General features: G+C 50.5%; 1 protein-coding gene across 1 annotated transcript; it reads left to right on the top strand.

Annotated features, from left to right (window-relative positions):
* The first annotated feature begins 2120 nt into the window (after positions 1 to 2120).
* Positions 2121 to 10673, top strand: DMRT3 (doublesex and mab-3 related transcription factor 3). Its single transcript, XM_068423836.1, has 2 exons — positions 2121 to 2559; positions 9712 to 10673. The coding sequence occupies exons 1-2, from the start codon at positions 2121 to 2123 to the stop codon at positions 10671 to 10673; spliced, it is 1401 nt and encodes a 466-aa protein (XP_068279937.1).
* The last annotated feature ends 4707 nt before the right edge of the window (positions 10674 to 15380 follow it).

Here is a 15380-nt window from a genome sequence, read left to right as displayed (position 1 = left end):
GGTTGTCAGGTGTTGGGTTACAATAGACTTTCAGGCAGGGGACGTTTTGCTCACACAAATACGAACCTGGACCTATGGGGAGATGTTGTCAAATACCAGGACAAGGAAAACATTCCCATCAAAGATGAGAAAAGGATTACGGCACTATATCAAACGAGTATTTCAGCCTTAAACACCCGGTGAGCAGCCAAGCGAGAGAGGTTGCCCCCGGCCCCAAGCCAGCCCGGCGCCACGGCGGAGCAGCCCGGCCCGGGCGCAGGCAGCCGCCCGACTGGCCGGCGTGGCGGAGGGACCCCTCTCCTGCTCCGCCCGCCTCCCCTCCCGCCCCCCCGCCACGCCGGTACTTGCACCCCGCTTCTTCGTTTTGGGGGAACAGATTCCCAAGGGCTGCGCATCGTTTTTACACGCCTCTTGCAATTTTGAGATAGTAGAATATTTATTTGGTTCGCGGAGGAGACACCGCTGTTTTTTCTCCCCGCGACGGAGACCCACGAGTGTGTAAGACGCCCCGCGGGCGAGGCCAGCCCGCGGTACGGCGGGCTGCAGGGCTGTCCGGCTGCAGTGCACGCACCCGCAGCAAAGGAGGCTCGCACCCGGCGCCGCGGGGAAATGGACTGTTCCCCGCACCGGAGCCGTTTCAGCTCCCCGCCTCGGTGCGGTTAACCGGCAGCGCGACGGGTCGCTCGTCCTCCCTCACACCCCGCACACTGCCCGGGGGAGAAAGCTCACCCTGAGTCACTCTTCCCCTCGAAGTACAAAAGTAATTAGGAAAGAGCCGAGTAACGAAGTATCACACAAACACCTTCATAGCACATGCCATGCCTTTTATTCTCTCCGGCGAAATACTTCCCGATTTTTAAATATCTGATTTTCTAATTACGTACCCACGTTAAATGGTTTATTTAGTGTAGCGGTTATAGTGGAGAGATGGCTGGGAAGAGCAGGGGAGATCTCGGGGCAGCGAAACGGGTTCAAGTCCAAGCAGCAACCCCTATCTACCCGCACACACTGTGCCGCTAAGTACCGTGCGCGGGCAGATAAACGCTTGCAGTGAATTTGTTTTCCCCTAGCCGATATTCTCATTCCTTCTTTCAGTAATATATTATTTCGGATTTAAACTTCTCGCTGCCATATTGGAAATATCCGTGTTTCAGCAAAAAACCTCCCCGCGGCCGGAGATACAGAAAATTACCACCCCGCGCCATCAGACCCATCAAAAAGGTTGCAAACAATCTGGCTTGCCCTCAATGGCACGTGCCTTTCTATAACCACCGTTTCCATTTCAGTAGCTGCCTTGGCGAGGGACGCAGGAGAGGCAGCGGGTACCGTGGGGGCAGCTCCTGCTCCATGGCAGCTTCTCGCGTCTTCAAAACTTCTTGGGCTCAAAAACGCCCGCAGCGCTGAGCCGCGGACGGTGTTACGGCAGCAGCCACACACCGTGCTACCGCTCGTAATCTCCCGTGGGCTTTCGAGGGGCTCCCATGCGGGGTTCAAACGTCCCGTGTGGAGTTTGAGATCCCGACATCGCGGGGTCGGTCCGGAGGCCGGGGAAACCTCCCGGACTCCGCTCACCCCCAGACCCGGCTGCTTTCGCGCGGTGAGCCGCGTGGGGGGCTGCGGGCGGATGGCATCAGCCCCGACCCCGGCCCGCTGGGGGACGGACCCTTCGGCGCGGCGCGGGAAGCGCCGCCGTCCCCGACGGCGGGGCAGAGCCCCCCCCCGCCTTTCCCCAGCCTCCCTCCTCCCTCCCTTCTTCTCTTCCTCCCTCTGTCCGTCCCTCCCTCCCTCCTTCTCTCCCTCCATCTCCCCGGCGGCGACGGGGCAGGAGGGGGGCAGGCGGGGGGCAGGCGGGGGGCGGGCGGAGGGGCGCTGGGCTCGGCGGGGCAGCGCGGGCAGCAGCAGTGTGGCTCGGGCCGGCGGCAGCGCTCTGCCTGCCGGTGCCACCGCGGCGGGCGGCGGCTACCCCCGCCGGCCTGGGGCCCGGGCCCCCCGCGGAGCCCACGCCCCCCGCGGAGCCCGCGGGCAGAGCCGCCCATCTCCTCTTCTCCGCCGCCCCGGCCTCCGCCCGCCCCCGCTGACCGCTTTTCTGCCTCGGAGCCGGCCGGGCTCCTTCCGCGGGCATGAACGGCTACGGCTCCCCGTACCTTTACATGGGCGGCGCGGTGTCGCAGCCGCCGCGGGCTCCGCTGCAGCGGACGCCCAAGTGCGCCCGGTGCCGCAACCACGGCGTGCTGTCCTGGCTGAAAGGCCACAAGCGCTACTGCCGCTTCAAGGACTGCACCTGCGAGAAGTGCATCCTCATCATCGAGCGGCAGCGGGTGATGGCCGCGCAGGTGGCGCTGCGCCGGCAGCAGGCCAACGAGAGCCTGGAGAGCCTCCTCCCGGACTCCCTGCGCGCCCTCCCGGGGCCGCCGGGCAGCGCCGAGACCTCCGCCCCGCCGCCGGGACCTGCTCCCTGCGCCGCGCCGCCGCGGGCCCCCGCCGAGCTGGCCGCCGCCGCCGCCCTGCGCTGGGCCGCCGAGCCGCCCCCCGCGCTCCCGGGGCCGCTCCCCAAGGCAGGTGAGGCCGGGCCGGGCCGGGCGCCGCGGGGCCGGGGGGATGCGCGAAGCCTGGGGAGGAGGGGAAGGGAAGGCAGCGGCCCTGCCGGGACCTCGACGGGCGGGTCTCGGGGGGATGGGTGCCCGCGGCGGGGGAAAGGCGGGGGCTTTCCCTTCCTCCCGACGGGTGCGTGGGGGGGGGGAAGGAGGGAAAGCCCAGACTCCTCTTTCCATCCCGGCGAGTTCCCTTTGTCGCTCTTAAAAAACAAGAAGCTGCCCAGTGCCGGACCCGCTCCACAGCCGGCCCCGCAGCCTCGAGACCAGCGCGGGGACCGTCGACGGCCGACACTGCCAACCGGCTCCCCGACGTGACGCTTCTGGGCCCGTTCCCCCAGGCCGGCCGGGAGCCGCTTCCCGGCTGCCCGCACCCAGGGCATCGGGCTGCGGGACCTCGTCCAGGATGAAACCTCCATGGGGAGCTTCGGGACAAAAGCGGCGCCGGGAGCCGGAGGGTTTCCGAGGAGCGAGGAGGGCCGGGGGGAGCGGCAGGGGATGAACGGGGCGAGCTGGTTGTTTCGGCTTCCCTCCCGCACTGGCGTGTCCCGCCGGGCCATGTCCGAGGCGGCCTTCGGCAGGTCGGCGGTGCTGACCCAGAAACCGCTGCCCGCAGCCTGCACCTTGTGAGTGCGACCTACCGGTAACACATTTCTGGACGCTAAAATAACGCTCTGGAGCCGCCATCCCCTTCTCCGCTCGTGGGGAGCGGCAGCCGACAGCCTTTCCCAACGGGGATGCCCAGCAGCCCGCCGGCAGCCCGCTCCGCTGACAAGCGGCGACTGCAACATAATTTTACTTGGTGCCCCGGGCGGCGAACAGGAAACGCCGGGCGCTCCTGCACGGCTGGGCTCCTCACGGCTCGCTGCCGGGTGGCCGGAGCCCCGCGGGGCAGTTGTGTGGGAGCGGGACCAGCCGGTCTCCCTCCGAGGGCACGGGTAGAGAGCCGGCCCGGCCCCGGAGGGGTCCGCCGGCCCCCCGGCACAGGGCTCTGCTCCTCCAGTTCTAGAGAAGACACAACCTCGGGGCCCGAGGTGGCGGCACGGTGTGGCGAGGTTGCCGGTGCTCCCGGGGACCCGCTTCCCCTTGGCCGGCCCTCGGCACCGCCTGCCCGACCTCTGTCCCTCCCCGTCGCTCGCATCTCCGCCCGATTGCGCCGGCCATTCCCCGGAGCTGGGGCTTTGGGGTCCCTCCGCCCCCCACATTTCCGCCTGGCCGCAGCCTCACGGCCGTGCGGAGCAGCTGCCCCCCAGCACCCGCGGCAGCTCTTGGCCGGGGCAGGGAACGCGCGAATGGTCGGGGAAAGGCCGGGGAAAAAAAAGAGGGAAAAAAGCCGACTTGGCTTCTTCCAGAAAGTGAAACAAATAAACTTCGCCAGCAGGATATAAATCTAGCGGATAGGAACGGTATTGACTTGCACGCCCAACTTTTCTTCCCCCTGATATATGAACTTCCCATCTTAAAAGATTACAGTAATCACGGGAGGACAGTGTAAATCGAATCTGATAGCAATAACTTTTGGGGAAGGTCAGGCTCAAGTGAAATGTTACCAAGCAACAGGCATTTTGTTTGCAAAATACAATCAAAGTGTATTGATGAGGAATTCTTCCTTGCCAGCCAGTCAGCACTTTCTGCTAACAGCCTGGCGGGGCGGGGCGGGGGTGGAAATAACGGAGGAGATCTTCATAAATCAAGACCCGCTGCGCGGCGCCGACCCCCGCCTGCGGTGAGGCCGGGTTGGGGGGTCCAGGGCACCCCTGCCCTAGGACCCGGGTGCCGAGGAGCAGCACCGGTTGCACAGACCTCGCCCGCGCGGTCCCTGTTCTCCGATCGTTATAGAGGTGTTTTTTTTTTTCCCCGCTTTTATGAACATGGGAATGCGTGAGAGCAAAGCGGAAAATTATCTGCTCCGGTGGTCCTCCTGTCAGCTGCTGCTAGGCATTGTTTAACCAGATAACCCATTTATTTCCAACCATCCTGCGTGCTCTGAACGGCAAAGGCTTTCTCTTTCTCTTCCCCCTTTCCCCGCTACCTGCATTAAAACCGTCGTCGGAATAGAGGATGTAACTGTTTGCTCCCCCAGCCCGCCCCGTTTCTAACCCTTCCACTTCTCGTGGAATTTTTTTTCGGTACGGAGCAGGTATTTCACTATGTACGGTAGAATCAGATCCGTTTATTTTTATTTCTGCCAGAATTGGTCATTTCGGTGTGACAGTTGCCAAGTTCTGTTCCGTGCAAATAACGCGCCTAGAAACTCCCTGTTGCATCTGCCTGTGCTGAACCGGAGTAATTCCTCCTCCTGATACGGCGCTCCTGAACTTTCATCTCCCGCATTAGCCCGTATTACATTTCTCTGTCTTAGTAATAGTTATCAATGCTTGTAAACAATTAATATAACGCTATAGTGAGTCTTCTGTTAATTTCGGAACCAGCTGCTTAATGCAACACAGCAGTCTCTGTGCTAGTTTGGGAACAGTGACTAGTTTCCTACGAAGTACCTTAGACCTTTGAAGACAGGGAAGAAAGGCTGGAGTGAAAGTAATCTAAAAAAGCCAAACAAACAGCAAAAAATAAACAAAAATCAAAATCCAAACCAGCCACTACCACCACCAACAAAATCCACAAAAACTCCTGTCAGTTTTACACGACCTTAGCTTCATGTGGCTGTATTCTAGTTCTGTTATCAGTCCATTCTAATAATAGAAATAGGAAAAATAGCAGATGTTTTTGCAATCAAAGAAAACCCTGTGTTGCAGAAAGACCTGTCCTAACAATCAAAGCGCAGGCTGTTTTAACAGAGAGTCAGTGGTCGGCAATGAAGGAAGCAAATTTGGTTCCGAAGTATTAGACCAAGTTTTCCAGGCAAGTTATGAACTTGAGGAGAACAGCTTGTCTCTTACACCCGTTTTACTTTTATTTGGCCCCTTTACAATATTTACCTCATGATGTTTAATATATAAATAGGCAAGGAAAAATCGGAGTATACATTGCTCCAAATTCGTAGCAGGTTTATTTATTAGTGTATATCTTTCCGTGAATGCATGCACGGTTCTCCCACTGTATTGTGTTTCACATTTATCTGTATTTGCACTGCACTTCTGTAGATCTGGGTATATATCTGTCTCTGCATGCCTATTATTTGATGAATACTCCCGAAAGTTTATATCGATAAGAAAACAATTTCCCTAGTTGCCTCAGGTCTGGAAAAGTGAATACTTGAACGCAGGCAATTTGAAATAGAAGATGAAATAGAAGATGTGGAAAAAAAAACCCAAGCCAACCCAAACCCACAAACATAAAAAATGCCTGAAGACGAGATTTCTTTCTTAAAGCCTAGAACATCCTCACGTGAAGCTTGCGAGTGGTGCAAAATATACCTTTGGCTGAGAGCAGCGGGTTGTATATAGTGAACACAAAATTAATATTTTTGTACTTGAAAATATAGATATTTGGGATTAATACACGCATGCAATATTCCTAGAATTCAGTGCCCACATAAGGACATTTATAATGCATCTTCCCAAATCTTTGTTTATTTAACGATTGCTGCTTTGTGCCCGTTTTAAACAAATGGAACACCCGCTCTCGGCAGTTCCCGGGGGGAGGCGGGGGCACCCCTGGGAACGCTTTCCGCCCGCACCTCCCCGCCCCGGGAGCTTGCTGCGGACGTGCTGTTCCGACGAGGAAAAAACATCGTGAAAACACGACCCGGCCAGGCAGGGAAGCGCCGGGAGCCCGCCGGGTTCGGCCATCCCAACCGCCGGCAGCAGTGGCCAGGGGCACCGGGGGTGACACTGTGCACCGCCCCGGGGCTGCCGCACGCCGAGCAGAACCGCCCGGCACCCCCGCCCAGAAACGCTCTCAAAAAGGCAGAGAAAAAAACCCCATAATATCATCCAAACTCAATGTTAACCAACGAAGGATAATCCTGCTTCTGTTAACAGCAGCATTTGATGTAAACCACCGAAATCTCGTTTCACGGTCTTGACCCTGTGAGCCGAACAGTCTGGTGAGGTGCATCGCTGTGGTCTGTGCTGTGCGAGGAGACTGTCCCTGTGCGAGGCTGACAGTCGGGATCTGTGCAGTCTCCTGATGACAAAGATGCAAACTTCTGCGGGATAAGTTTTCAGAATTTGAAGAAAATTTTTAGCCAAGCTTCATAAGGATACATTTAAGGGTACTGAAAACGAAACAAACCTGAAATGTCTTGAAAATAATAATTTGTTAAGGATCAGGGAGTGTATTAGGGAGATCTAATCTGATTTTTTTCTTTTTTTTAGCATGTATTTGTTCCTGAGTGGTACTTGTTATCAGCCCATAAGTACATATTGGAAAAGCACTGTAGTTCTGAAATATGCTCTACCTGCATGTTGTTCATTTAGTAATATTTGGTACCACAGTGCAATCTATTTATGTGGAAATTAGGACCATCATCTCTCTTAAATGCCTCTCTAACTCTGGCAAGGCAGGGACAGCTTACTGTCCTCAGCCCAGTAAGCCTTCTGTGTATAAATTGCCCATTCCCTCAGAAGTGGACTACTCTTAGAATCCTGTCTTTTGTAACAAATGCATGATTATGAACATGTGAAGGGATTAGGAGGTGTCCTGGTTTCACTGGGGTTTGGTTTCAGTTTGTGGCCAGCCATTGTGGTCAAGGCCCTCAGCAGTTAAATCCAGGGCAGCTGACCCTGGCTGGCCCACAGGTGTATTCTAGATCATTGACATCAAGCTCACTATGAAAGAGAGGGTTTGCTAGGAAGAGCTGGAGTTTTTTCCTGCTCTCCTTACCTCTCCTCCCTTCTCCCTGTCTCTTGTTGTGATTCCTGGAGCAACTTGCAAGTGATTTGTGGATGAGTATATTTCTGTCTGGTTTGTGTTGTCATTTATATTGATTTTCTTCATTTCATTAAATCTGGTTAACTTCATCCCACGAATCTTCCTCTTTTTTTCCCAATTCCCTTCCTCATTTGGGGAAGGGATATTGGGTGATAGAAAAACTGCTATTGTTTAGCCCCAGGTGCGGGCTAAATGAAGACAGGAGGGAACGGTAGCGTGAGCCTCACGTTCTTTTCAAATAATGGATGAGGTATTCCGAGGCCTTACCACCTCCTCCGAAGGATACACGTTGCCAGTTTGCTACTGGCAAACATTTCCTGCATTTCCCTTTAGCTGCTGAGGCAAGACTGATTCACTGAGTGTATAAAGAAGAGCATACATACGTTGCCTTCTCCGTCATATACCTACATGAAGAGTTATTGCTTCTCCATTTGCACTGGAGAGAGAGCATAACCAATATAAAAAGGGGTAGCCAAAACGGGTTACCCTACTAAAAGAGAAGGGCGAGACCTTCGTATGGGCATCCGTATTCCTCAGCTCCACTCCCGCACTCATCTTCCACAGCCCAAACTAGCAGCATCCCACAGCTTTGTAGGATGGCCCATCATTTCTGCCTGGCACAGCCACCCTCATGACAAGAACCTCCCTTTGCCACACTGACTGTCAGGTTATGCTCCACCAGGATCTATTTATAGCTCCCATTCTGGTGAGCATAGTGGCTTCTCACTCAGCACAGGCTTGCTCAGATCCTGATTCCTTTCTCAAAGTCGGTAAATTGCACTAAGAGAGCTTGTCTTGAGCTGATCTGTTCAACACTAAACTTAGCCCACTGCATGGGGATATGCCCTGCCTGTTCCTGGGGTGAGAGGGAGGCAGGAGTGTCTGTGGTGAGCAGCGAGGCTCAGGCACTTGCATGCCTTTAATTTGTTCCATCTCCATTGGGCAGGGGTGATCATAAGCACATTTTGAGAACCTTGGCTTGCTTCTTACAGCGTCTTTATCTAGTTGGGCCGATCACCAGGAGCTTGGGACACCAAGCAAATAGTTGTATTGGTTTCTGCAGCTAGTCTTTCATATATGTGTGTTCAAAAGCACTGCCCTGTGCAGTTAAAGCACGCTCCATTAGCTGCAGCTTGGACAACGACCCTTTCGCCAGACATTGATGCTTCCCAGGGAGATCATCATTGTGCTGTAGAGGAAGGCCAGCAGAACAGCGTTCTTGGGAAATAACTGTGAACAATCTCAAGCCAAGTACATTGCCCACCTTGTGCATAAACTGTGAAAGCTGTCAACCTTTCTTCTTGTCTTCTTTCTGACAAGCAGTCTTATTTCAAAGGTTTCCATACTCTGGCCAGCTGTTACCAAAGTGACCGTAGATTTGGGGTATCTCCGTTTTTGAGTGTCCATCTGGAGACAGCGTGGTCAATGGGCTTGTTTTCAGCCCTGTGATCTGCTCTTGACCTTCTTCGTTTAGCACACAGAAAGCAAGGTACCTGGAACAAGTGTTGAGAGAGGTTGTGGAGTCTGCATCCTTGGAATTATTTAAAACTCAGCTCTATATTTTAGGTTACTCCTGCTTTGAACAGGAGGTTGGACCAGATGCCTTCCAGAGGTCCTCTCCAAACCTGTTTTTTTCTAGATTCTGTGCTCCAGTGGGGCAAGGCATCAGCTGTGCTGCAGGGTTTGGAGGAAAAGCCTGTGATTCTTGCTGGAGAAATAACCAGTTTCTGCAGAGCCAGAACTGGAATACACTGTTTTAACTGAAGACTGCTTTAGCCTTCAACCAGTAGGCATGATGGAGTGGTTCCACCAATGCTGTTGGACTTGCAGAGGGAACTTTGGTCTCTCAAGCACCGTCTGGATATCTTCATCTCACAGTCAGTGAGATGGTGCTATGAGGAATTATGATATGAAAGTGCCGAAGTTCCTCTGAGAAAGCTTGCACTTGGGTGGTGTGTTGCTTTGTAACCAATGAGAGAGGATTGATATAGCATATTTGCTAGAGCAGAAAAATGACCACTGCTTCTTTTCTTGTACATGTGAGAATGAGATAGATATCTATAAGGCAGCATAAAATGCCTAGATCAGGTCACATTATTCTTTTGAAGTTTTGTTCTTGTGTGATGTTGCAAAGAGATCTTCATTTTAGCAGGATCTCTGTGAGAAATGTTTTTTTTTTTCCCTAGGATCTTGCTCTGTTCACTTGAAGAAGACTGTATCCTCAAATGTCTGTGAAAGCTTTTGGCCTCAGTTTTTCGTTAACTTCTCTGCCTTCTCTTTGCAGACATGAATGAGGAGCGGTTGGGTGATGCCAGTGGAGCAGACAATGCCGAGACCTACAGCGACAAAGACACAGACCAAAGGAGTTCTCCAGACATGACTAAAGCCAAAAGTTGCTTCACCCCTGAAAGCCCTGAAATTGTTTCAGTGGATGAGGTCGGTTATGCAGTTCAGAAAAATGGTGGGAGCACAGAGAGCCGTCCAGACAGCCCCAAGTACCACCCAGAGCAGAACCACCTCCTGATAGAAGGTCCTTCCGGGACAGTTTCTTTACCTTTCAGTTTGAAAGCCAACAGACCTCCACTTGAAGTCTTGAAAAAGATCTTCCCTAACCAAAAGCCAACTGTGCTGGAGCTGATCCTGAAGGGGTGTGGTGGTGATCTGGTGAGTGCTGTGGAGGTTCTCCTGTCCAGTCGGTCTTCGGTGGCCAGTGGGGAGAGAACTTCTGCAGAATCCGATGGCCTTGTTTTGCCTTCCAACGGGCACATTTTTGAACACACTCTGAGTTCCTACCCTATTTCTTCTTCCAAGTGGTCTGTGGGCTCAGCATTTAGGGTTCCCGACACACTGAGGTTCTCTGCTGATTCCAGTAATGTCGTGCCAAATCCTCTGGCCGTACCTTTGCAGCACCCTTTCCCTCAGCCACCACGCTACCCGCTGATGCTGAGGAACACTTTGGCAAGAAACCAGTCCAGCCCATTCTTGCCCAACGATGTCACCCTGTGGAACACCATGACGCTGCAGCAGCAGTACCAGCTGCGGTCCCAGTATGTCAGTCCTTTCTCTAGCAACTCAGCCAGCATTTTCCGAAGCTCGCCTGTCCTTCCTTCCCGCTCGTCAGAAGATCCGAGGATCTCAGTCCCTGATGATGGGTGTCCTATTGTGTCTAAGCAACCAATTTACACAGAAGATGAGTATGATGAAAGATCTGATTCTTCAGACTCAAGAATACTCAACACATCTTAGATTGACATTCGACTTGTGATAGCTAAGTGATACTTGGAGTGCAGCTGAACTACTGGGCCCTAAGAGGAGGGACATGTACTCTATGAAACCCTTGCAATTGTATTAAAAAGTGATTTTGCTTGGTATTGTACTATAGCAATAAAGACATAACTTATTTAATTTCTTGCACTTCACTGGATAATACCAAATAGCAATACTCTGGCTTTAGTGCTGAGTGTGTGCTACAAAGGAAGACTTTACGGCTATCAGTTATGGGACTCTGGAAGACTCATAATGGAAATAGAAGCCCAAGGTCTACTTTGTTCCTTGACTCAGAAAAATGGGGATGTTAAACTAGAATACTTGAATGCTGTTTTATAAGAGAGAACTCCTCAGGACATAAGAAATCAAACAAACGTAGTTCAATTGCAAATGGACTAAATCAAGGACCTTACAATCTTATGCCAGTGATCATCCTTGCAGTGAAAGAAAAGGAAGAAAAAATATGCACATGAAACTAGCATGAGCTGCTTCTGTGCCATTTGAGCTTGGACACTTTTAGAGAAATAATATTAAGAGTTATTCTTTTCCCATGGCTAGGTCGAAACGTGTAATGTCAGTGTAAAACCAGTTACAGCTGTGAATTGCATGAAGTGTATTGTGAAATGAACACCAGATTAAGCATTGTCAGGTTAATGGAGCATGCTAAGGACTCTAGAAAAATAAACTAAGATGATGATCTTGGTTTATGTCATTTATACTGGGCAAATAACATTTCTGAAGATAGAGAGCTGATTAGACCTAAGCCGGGGTTAAAATGTCCAGCTCCAGCAACTGCAGTCAAGGGAAGCCTCTATCTCCAAGTCCGGGTTCTGCTTCCCTGCCTTGTAGCTTGCAATTGAAATTAGGCAAATGTTGTCATCAGGGAAGCTGAGGTCTCTTGAGTATGTACTGCAGACACTTCCCAAGCTCAGCTGAGTAAAGCAGAGCTTGCTACAGTCACAGCAAGCAGAAAAAAAGCTCTCCCAATGCTTCAGAAGTGTCTTTTTTTCTTATACTGTAGAAGTAGAAAAAAGGAAATAGGATGTAATAGCAGGCATTTATTTAAAATAATGTTTAGCCAAATGGCAACTTCTCTAAATCTAGAAAAGTAATCGTTTGAAAAATTTGTTGCATGTTTGCATGCATTGATTACACTGCATATCTTATGTGTGTCAGAGTAACATTAAGAATTGCTTCTGATGAGGAATGCCACTAAACTAATTGTCCACTTAGAAGTTTGTTAAGGTTTTAGTGCCATTTTTTCAACCGTTCACAAGTGACTGCATCTGCTCGACAGTTGGCTTTTCCAAAACACACCTCTGAATGCAGATGAAATGACTGTCAAGCATGTCAGGCGTATGGATTAGTCCCACACCTCAGTAACAATTGAGGCTGCCCTGAAGTTGGACTCGAAAGCAGGTGGGCTTTAAAACGGTAATCTATATCAAGAATGTTATCTGGTGTCATTGCTGATACAAATGCCTGTGTTCTCATATGGCATTTCATGTTTTGTAAGGCTTGTGTACCCAGTGAATCTTGCATTTTATAAGGGTGCTGAACACACGCAAAAAGGAGAATAAAATAAAGATTTTATTTTCCTTAGGGGATAAATGAACAGAAAGATACTTTTTCTTGCATAATTTTCCAACCTGTTCAGAGAAGCAATTTGTTGGCAATGCTACAGAGCAAAGACATAAAGCCAGGGGGAGGGAGGAAAGGAAATAAATAACTTCCCTTATAGAAGTGTAAATGTGAAAACATCTGGAATTTTCATAAATGCAGAATTACAGTTTTGTACTGACAGATTTACCTGCACTCACATGGCACTTGTAAACAAATTCATTTTCCAGCCACTCCAGAGAGGAAAGTAATAGGTAAAATAGGCTTGATCTTGCAAACGGAAAGGGATGAGGTAGTGAAAGGCTGTGCTCCCACATCATGGAGAAATTAAGTGTCAAAGGCTAGATAAGAGCAGATAGGTCCAGGAGTTCTGATTTTGAGCTCATGCACCAAGCAGATTTCCCTCCAGCAGAAACCTTTGGGTAGGCATCCCTGTACATTGAATTAATATATATATATTTTTTTTTCTTTTTTTGCTACAGAGAGAGAATCCTCTCCAGCAGAAAGACCAAACAGTGGTCCCTGCAACAGCTTATAGTGACCTTACACACACTATGGCCTGTTGGGCTTTCAGAGAACGGAATTTTTGGCATCTTGGAATTGGGGCACATCTTTCAAAGAAAGGTGACCCTTGGCTAAAGTGGAGCGAACTATTACTTCTCTAAACGCTTGTGGTGAACAATGCAGATTTGGTGGTATGATTTTTTTAATTAAATCTCATTTGATAAACTGTTTTCTGAAAAAGCAAAGAAGTTAAAATAATCCTTGTCCAGTGTTATATCTTTTGACTCAAATTCACAGTTATCTTTTTTTTTTGAAATAAAGTAAACCTAAAGGTGTTCAAAATAAAAAATGCAAGTTTTGATGTTGAACAATGGTTTTTGTTTGACCACACAATATTTTGGCTATCCAGAAGATTTTTTTTTTTAAAAATATGGGTTGGCCTGCAACAGTACCTTTGAGAAATTACTTTATTCACCCAGCTGTGTTTTCCAGGCTGGCACTACAGACAAAATTTTAAACTTCTAGCCACCACAGAGCAAGGATCCCTTAGCATGTTGACAGGATCTCTTTCTGCTCACACAGTGCTGGGACCTGTTCCGCAGACCCTCGCCATGCTGGTGGGGGTTGCCCACCCACTCCCACCCTTGTAGCAAGGGGTGAGGGAGTCCCTTCTCTGCAGGATCCCTTGGTGCTCCATCCAACTGGGACCCGCAGCAGCTGGTGGGCCCCATTCTGGCTCAGGCCATGCTTTTACCGGGGTCGGTGACAGCCGTGTCACCGCAGATGGCAGCAGCAGGGCTGTGTCCTGAGCCTGCAGAGGGCCCGTGGCCGTGCAGCATCCTTTCCCACAGCTCCGGGGTCCGGGAGGAGGCCTGAGGGTACGGCACCCAGACCCTGCGTTTTCCAGCTCCATCTTGTGGTAAAAAAAAGGTATTTCCATGTTGGAGCAAATAACTTCGCGCTGTGGAAGAGAGGAGACGTGTGGGTGAGGAGGGGTAAAGCTGGAGGCATTGATGCTCAGAAACGCCCAGTGGACAAAATGAATTTAAGCATCAAGAAAAATATCTTGAGCCTGGCGAGGTCTCTGCTGAAGCCCAGAAACCAAGTTTGTTGTTTTTTTTGGTTTTTTTTTTTTTAGGTGCTAGAGCAGCTGTGGCTTTCTTGGAGCAAGAGAGCTTCAGCCCCCTTGCCCTTTGCAGAGTTCCTGGTCCTGGTTGAGCAGCTGCCCGGGTGCCTCTCTGGGGTGGCCCGGGGCTGCTTTGCTTTTTCTCCTGTGAGGCAGGCACTGTCAGCCCTCCGTGTTGCACACAAAACCTGTGGGCAATGCCACAGGAAGCCCTCTCTGCCCACTGCTCTGCCAGCTATCACCAGAGGCCAGAGCAGTACAGCCTGCAGAGGCTGGCTGCTGCTCCAGAGGCACGCTGCTTAGTCCCTGCTCACTAACCTCTGGCTGTGACAAGGTGGATAAAGCCAACGATGATGTAAACAGCAACAATTTATCCCTCAGAGGAATGCTGTGGAGAGCTCTAAAGTGATGCTCACATACCTATAGATAAGGGAAGAGTCAGGGTGAGGGGTAAGCACAGTGAAACTGGAATGCTCTGCACCAAATTCCCCCCTGCCTTGCCTATGCCAGTGGTGCTCCCTGAGGGTCACAAACTTACCCGCCTCATGGGCCTGAAGGGCCACCTGCGCAACATTTGTTGGCTGCTTGGTGAACAGGCTCACCTCACATTTGTGCTGACATCTTTGAAAAATGACTTTGATTCTCTCAGTGTACTGTTTCAGTGATTCATTCTTTATGTGCATTTATTCAGTGGATGTGAGTTGGGAAATAAGATTGATGCTAAATTTATATGTTAATTTTAATATTGAAGCTATCCTGTATTTGAAGAATAAGATCAATTCTTCAATTTCATTTCTTAGGTGATATTGCGTATTGTCATTACTGGAAAATAAAATTATTTCTGAATGCATACTATCCAAACTTCAATTTTAGTGGACATATAACTCTGAAGCATCATTCTTCTCCCTTTCCTATAACAACTAACTTAATACAGTATTTTCACATTCTCGCACTAGTCTGCCACTGGAAGATAACAAAGACAAGTCTTTTCACCCTAAATGGTGTTTCATTAACATGCTTCCTGCAGCATTCTGCACTGTCACAGGCAGATTTGGTGCATGACTCAACAACTCCCTGCGGGCTGTTGCACATAGGATACAACAGGAATCTCGGTTAAGAGTTGTGTCCCTTACTAGAGACTAATGCCATTCATTTCTACAATAGCCACAGCCACAGCTATACACCAGGCATGCTTGTATGCAGGATGAATCTTGACCTTAAGTGGAGGATCAAACCCTGTAGAGCACTACCAGGAAGCAGATCCTGTACAGGATGGATACAGATAATCACATACACAGAAAACTTTGGCACCTACAGAGGGAGATGTACTTTAAGGAGGTCTGCTGCCAGAGACCAGGGTCTCCTGAAGCTGCAATAGAAAGAAAATATTTACAGCATCTTTGGGAGTGTGGTTTGCTATTTTTTGTCTTTGCAAG

This window comes from Nyctibius grandis, chromosome Z, assembly GCF_013368605.1.
Source record: "Nyctibius grandis isolate bNycGra1 chromosome Z, bNycGra1.pri, whole genome shotgun sequence".
Taxonomy (NCBI): Eukaryota; Metazoa; Chordata; class Aves; order Nyctibiiformes; family Nyctibiidae; genus Nyctibius; species Nyctibius grandis.
The sequence above is the reverse complement of the archived record's forward strand: the minus strand, read 5'-3'. Positions and strand labels throughout refer to the sequence as shown.

Bases quoted from the DNA above. Each gene is read 5' to 3' on its own strand.
- DMRT3 (XM_068423836.1), top strand. From the start codon at position 2,121: ATGAACGGCTACGGCTCCCCGTACCTTTACATGGGCGGCGCGGTGTCG. The intron at 2,560-9,711 runs GTGAGGCCGGGC...TTCTCTTTGCAG, and splicing joins GGGGCCGCTCCCCAAGGCAG to ACATGAATGAGGAGCGGTTG.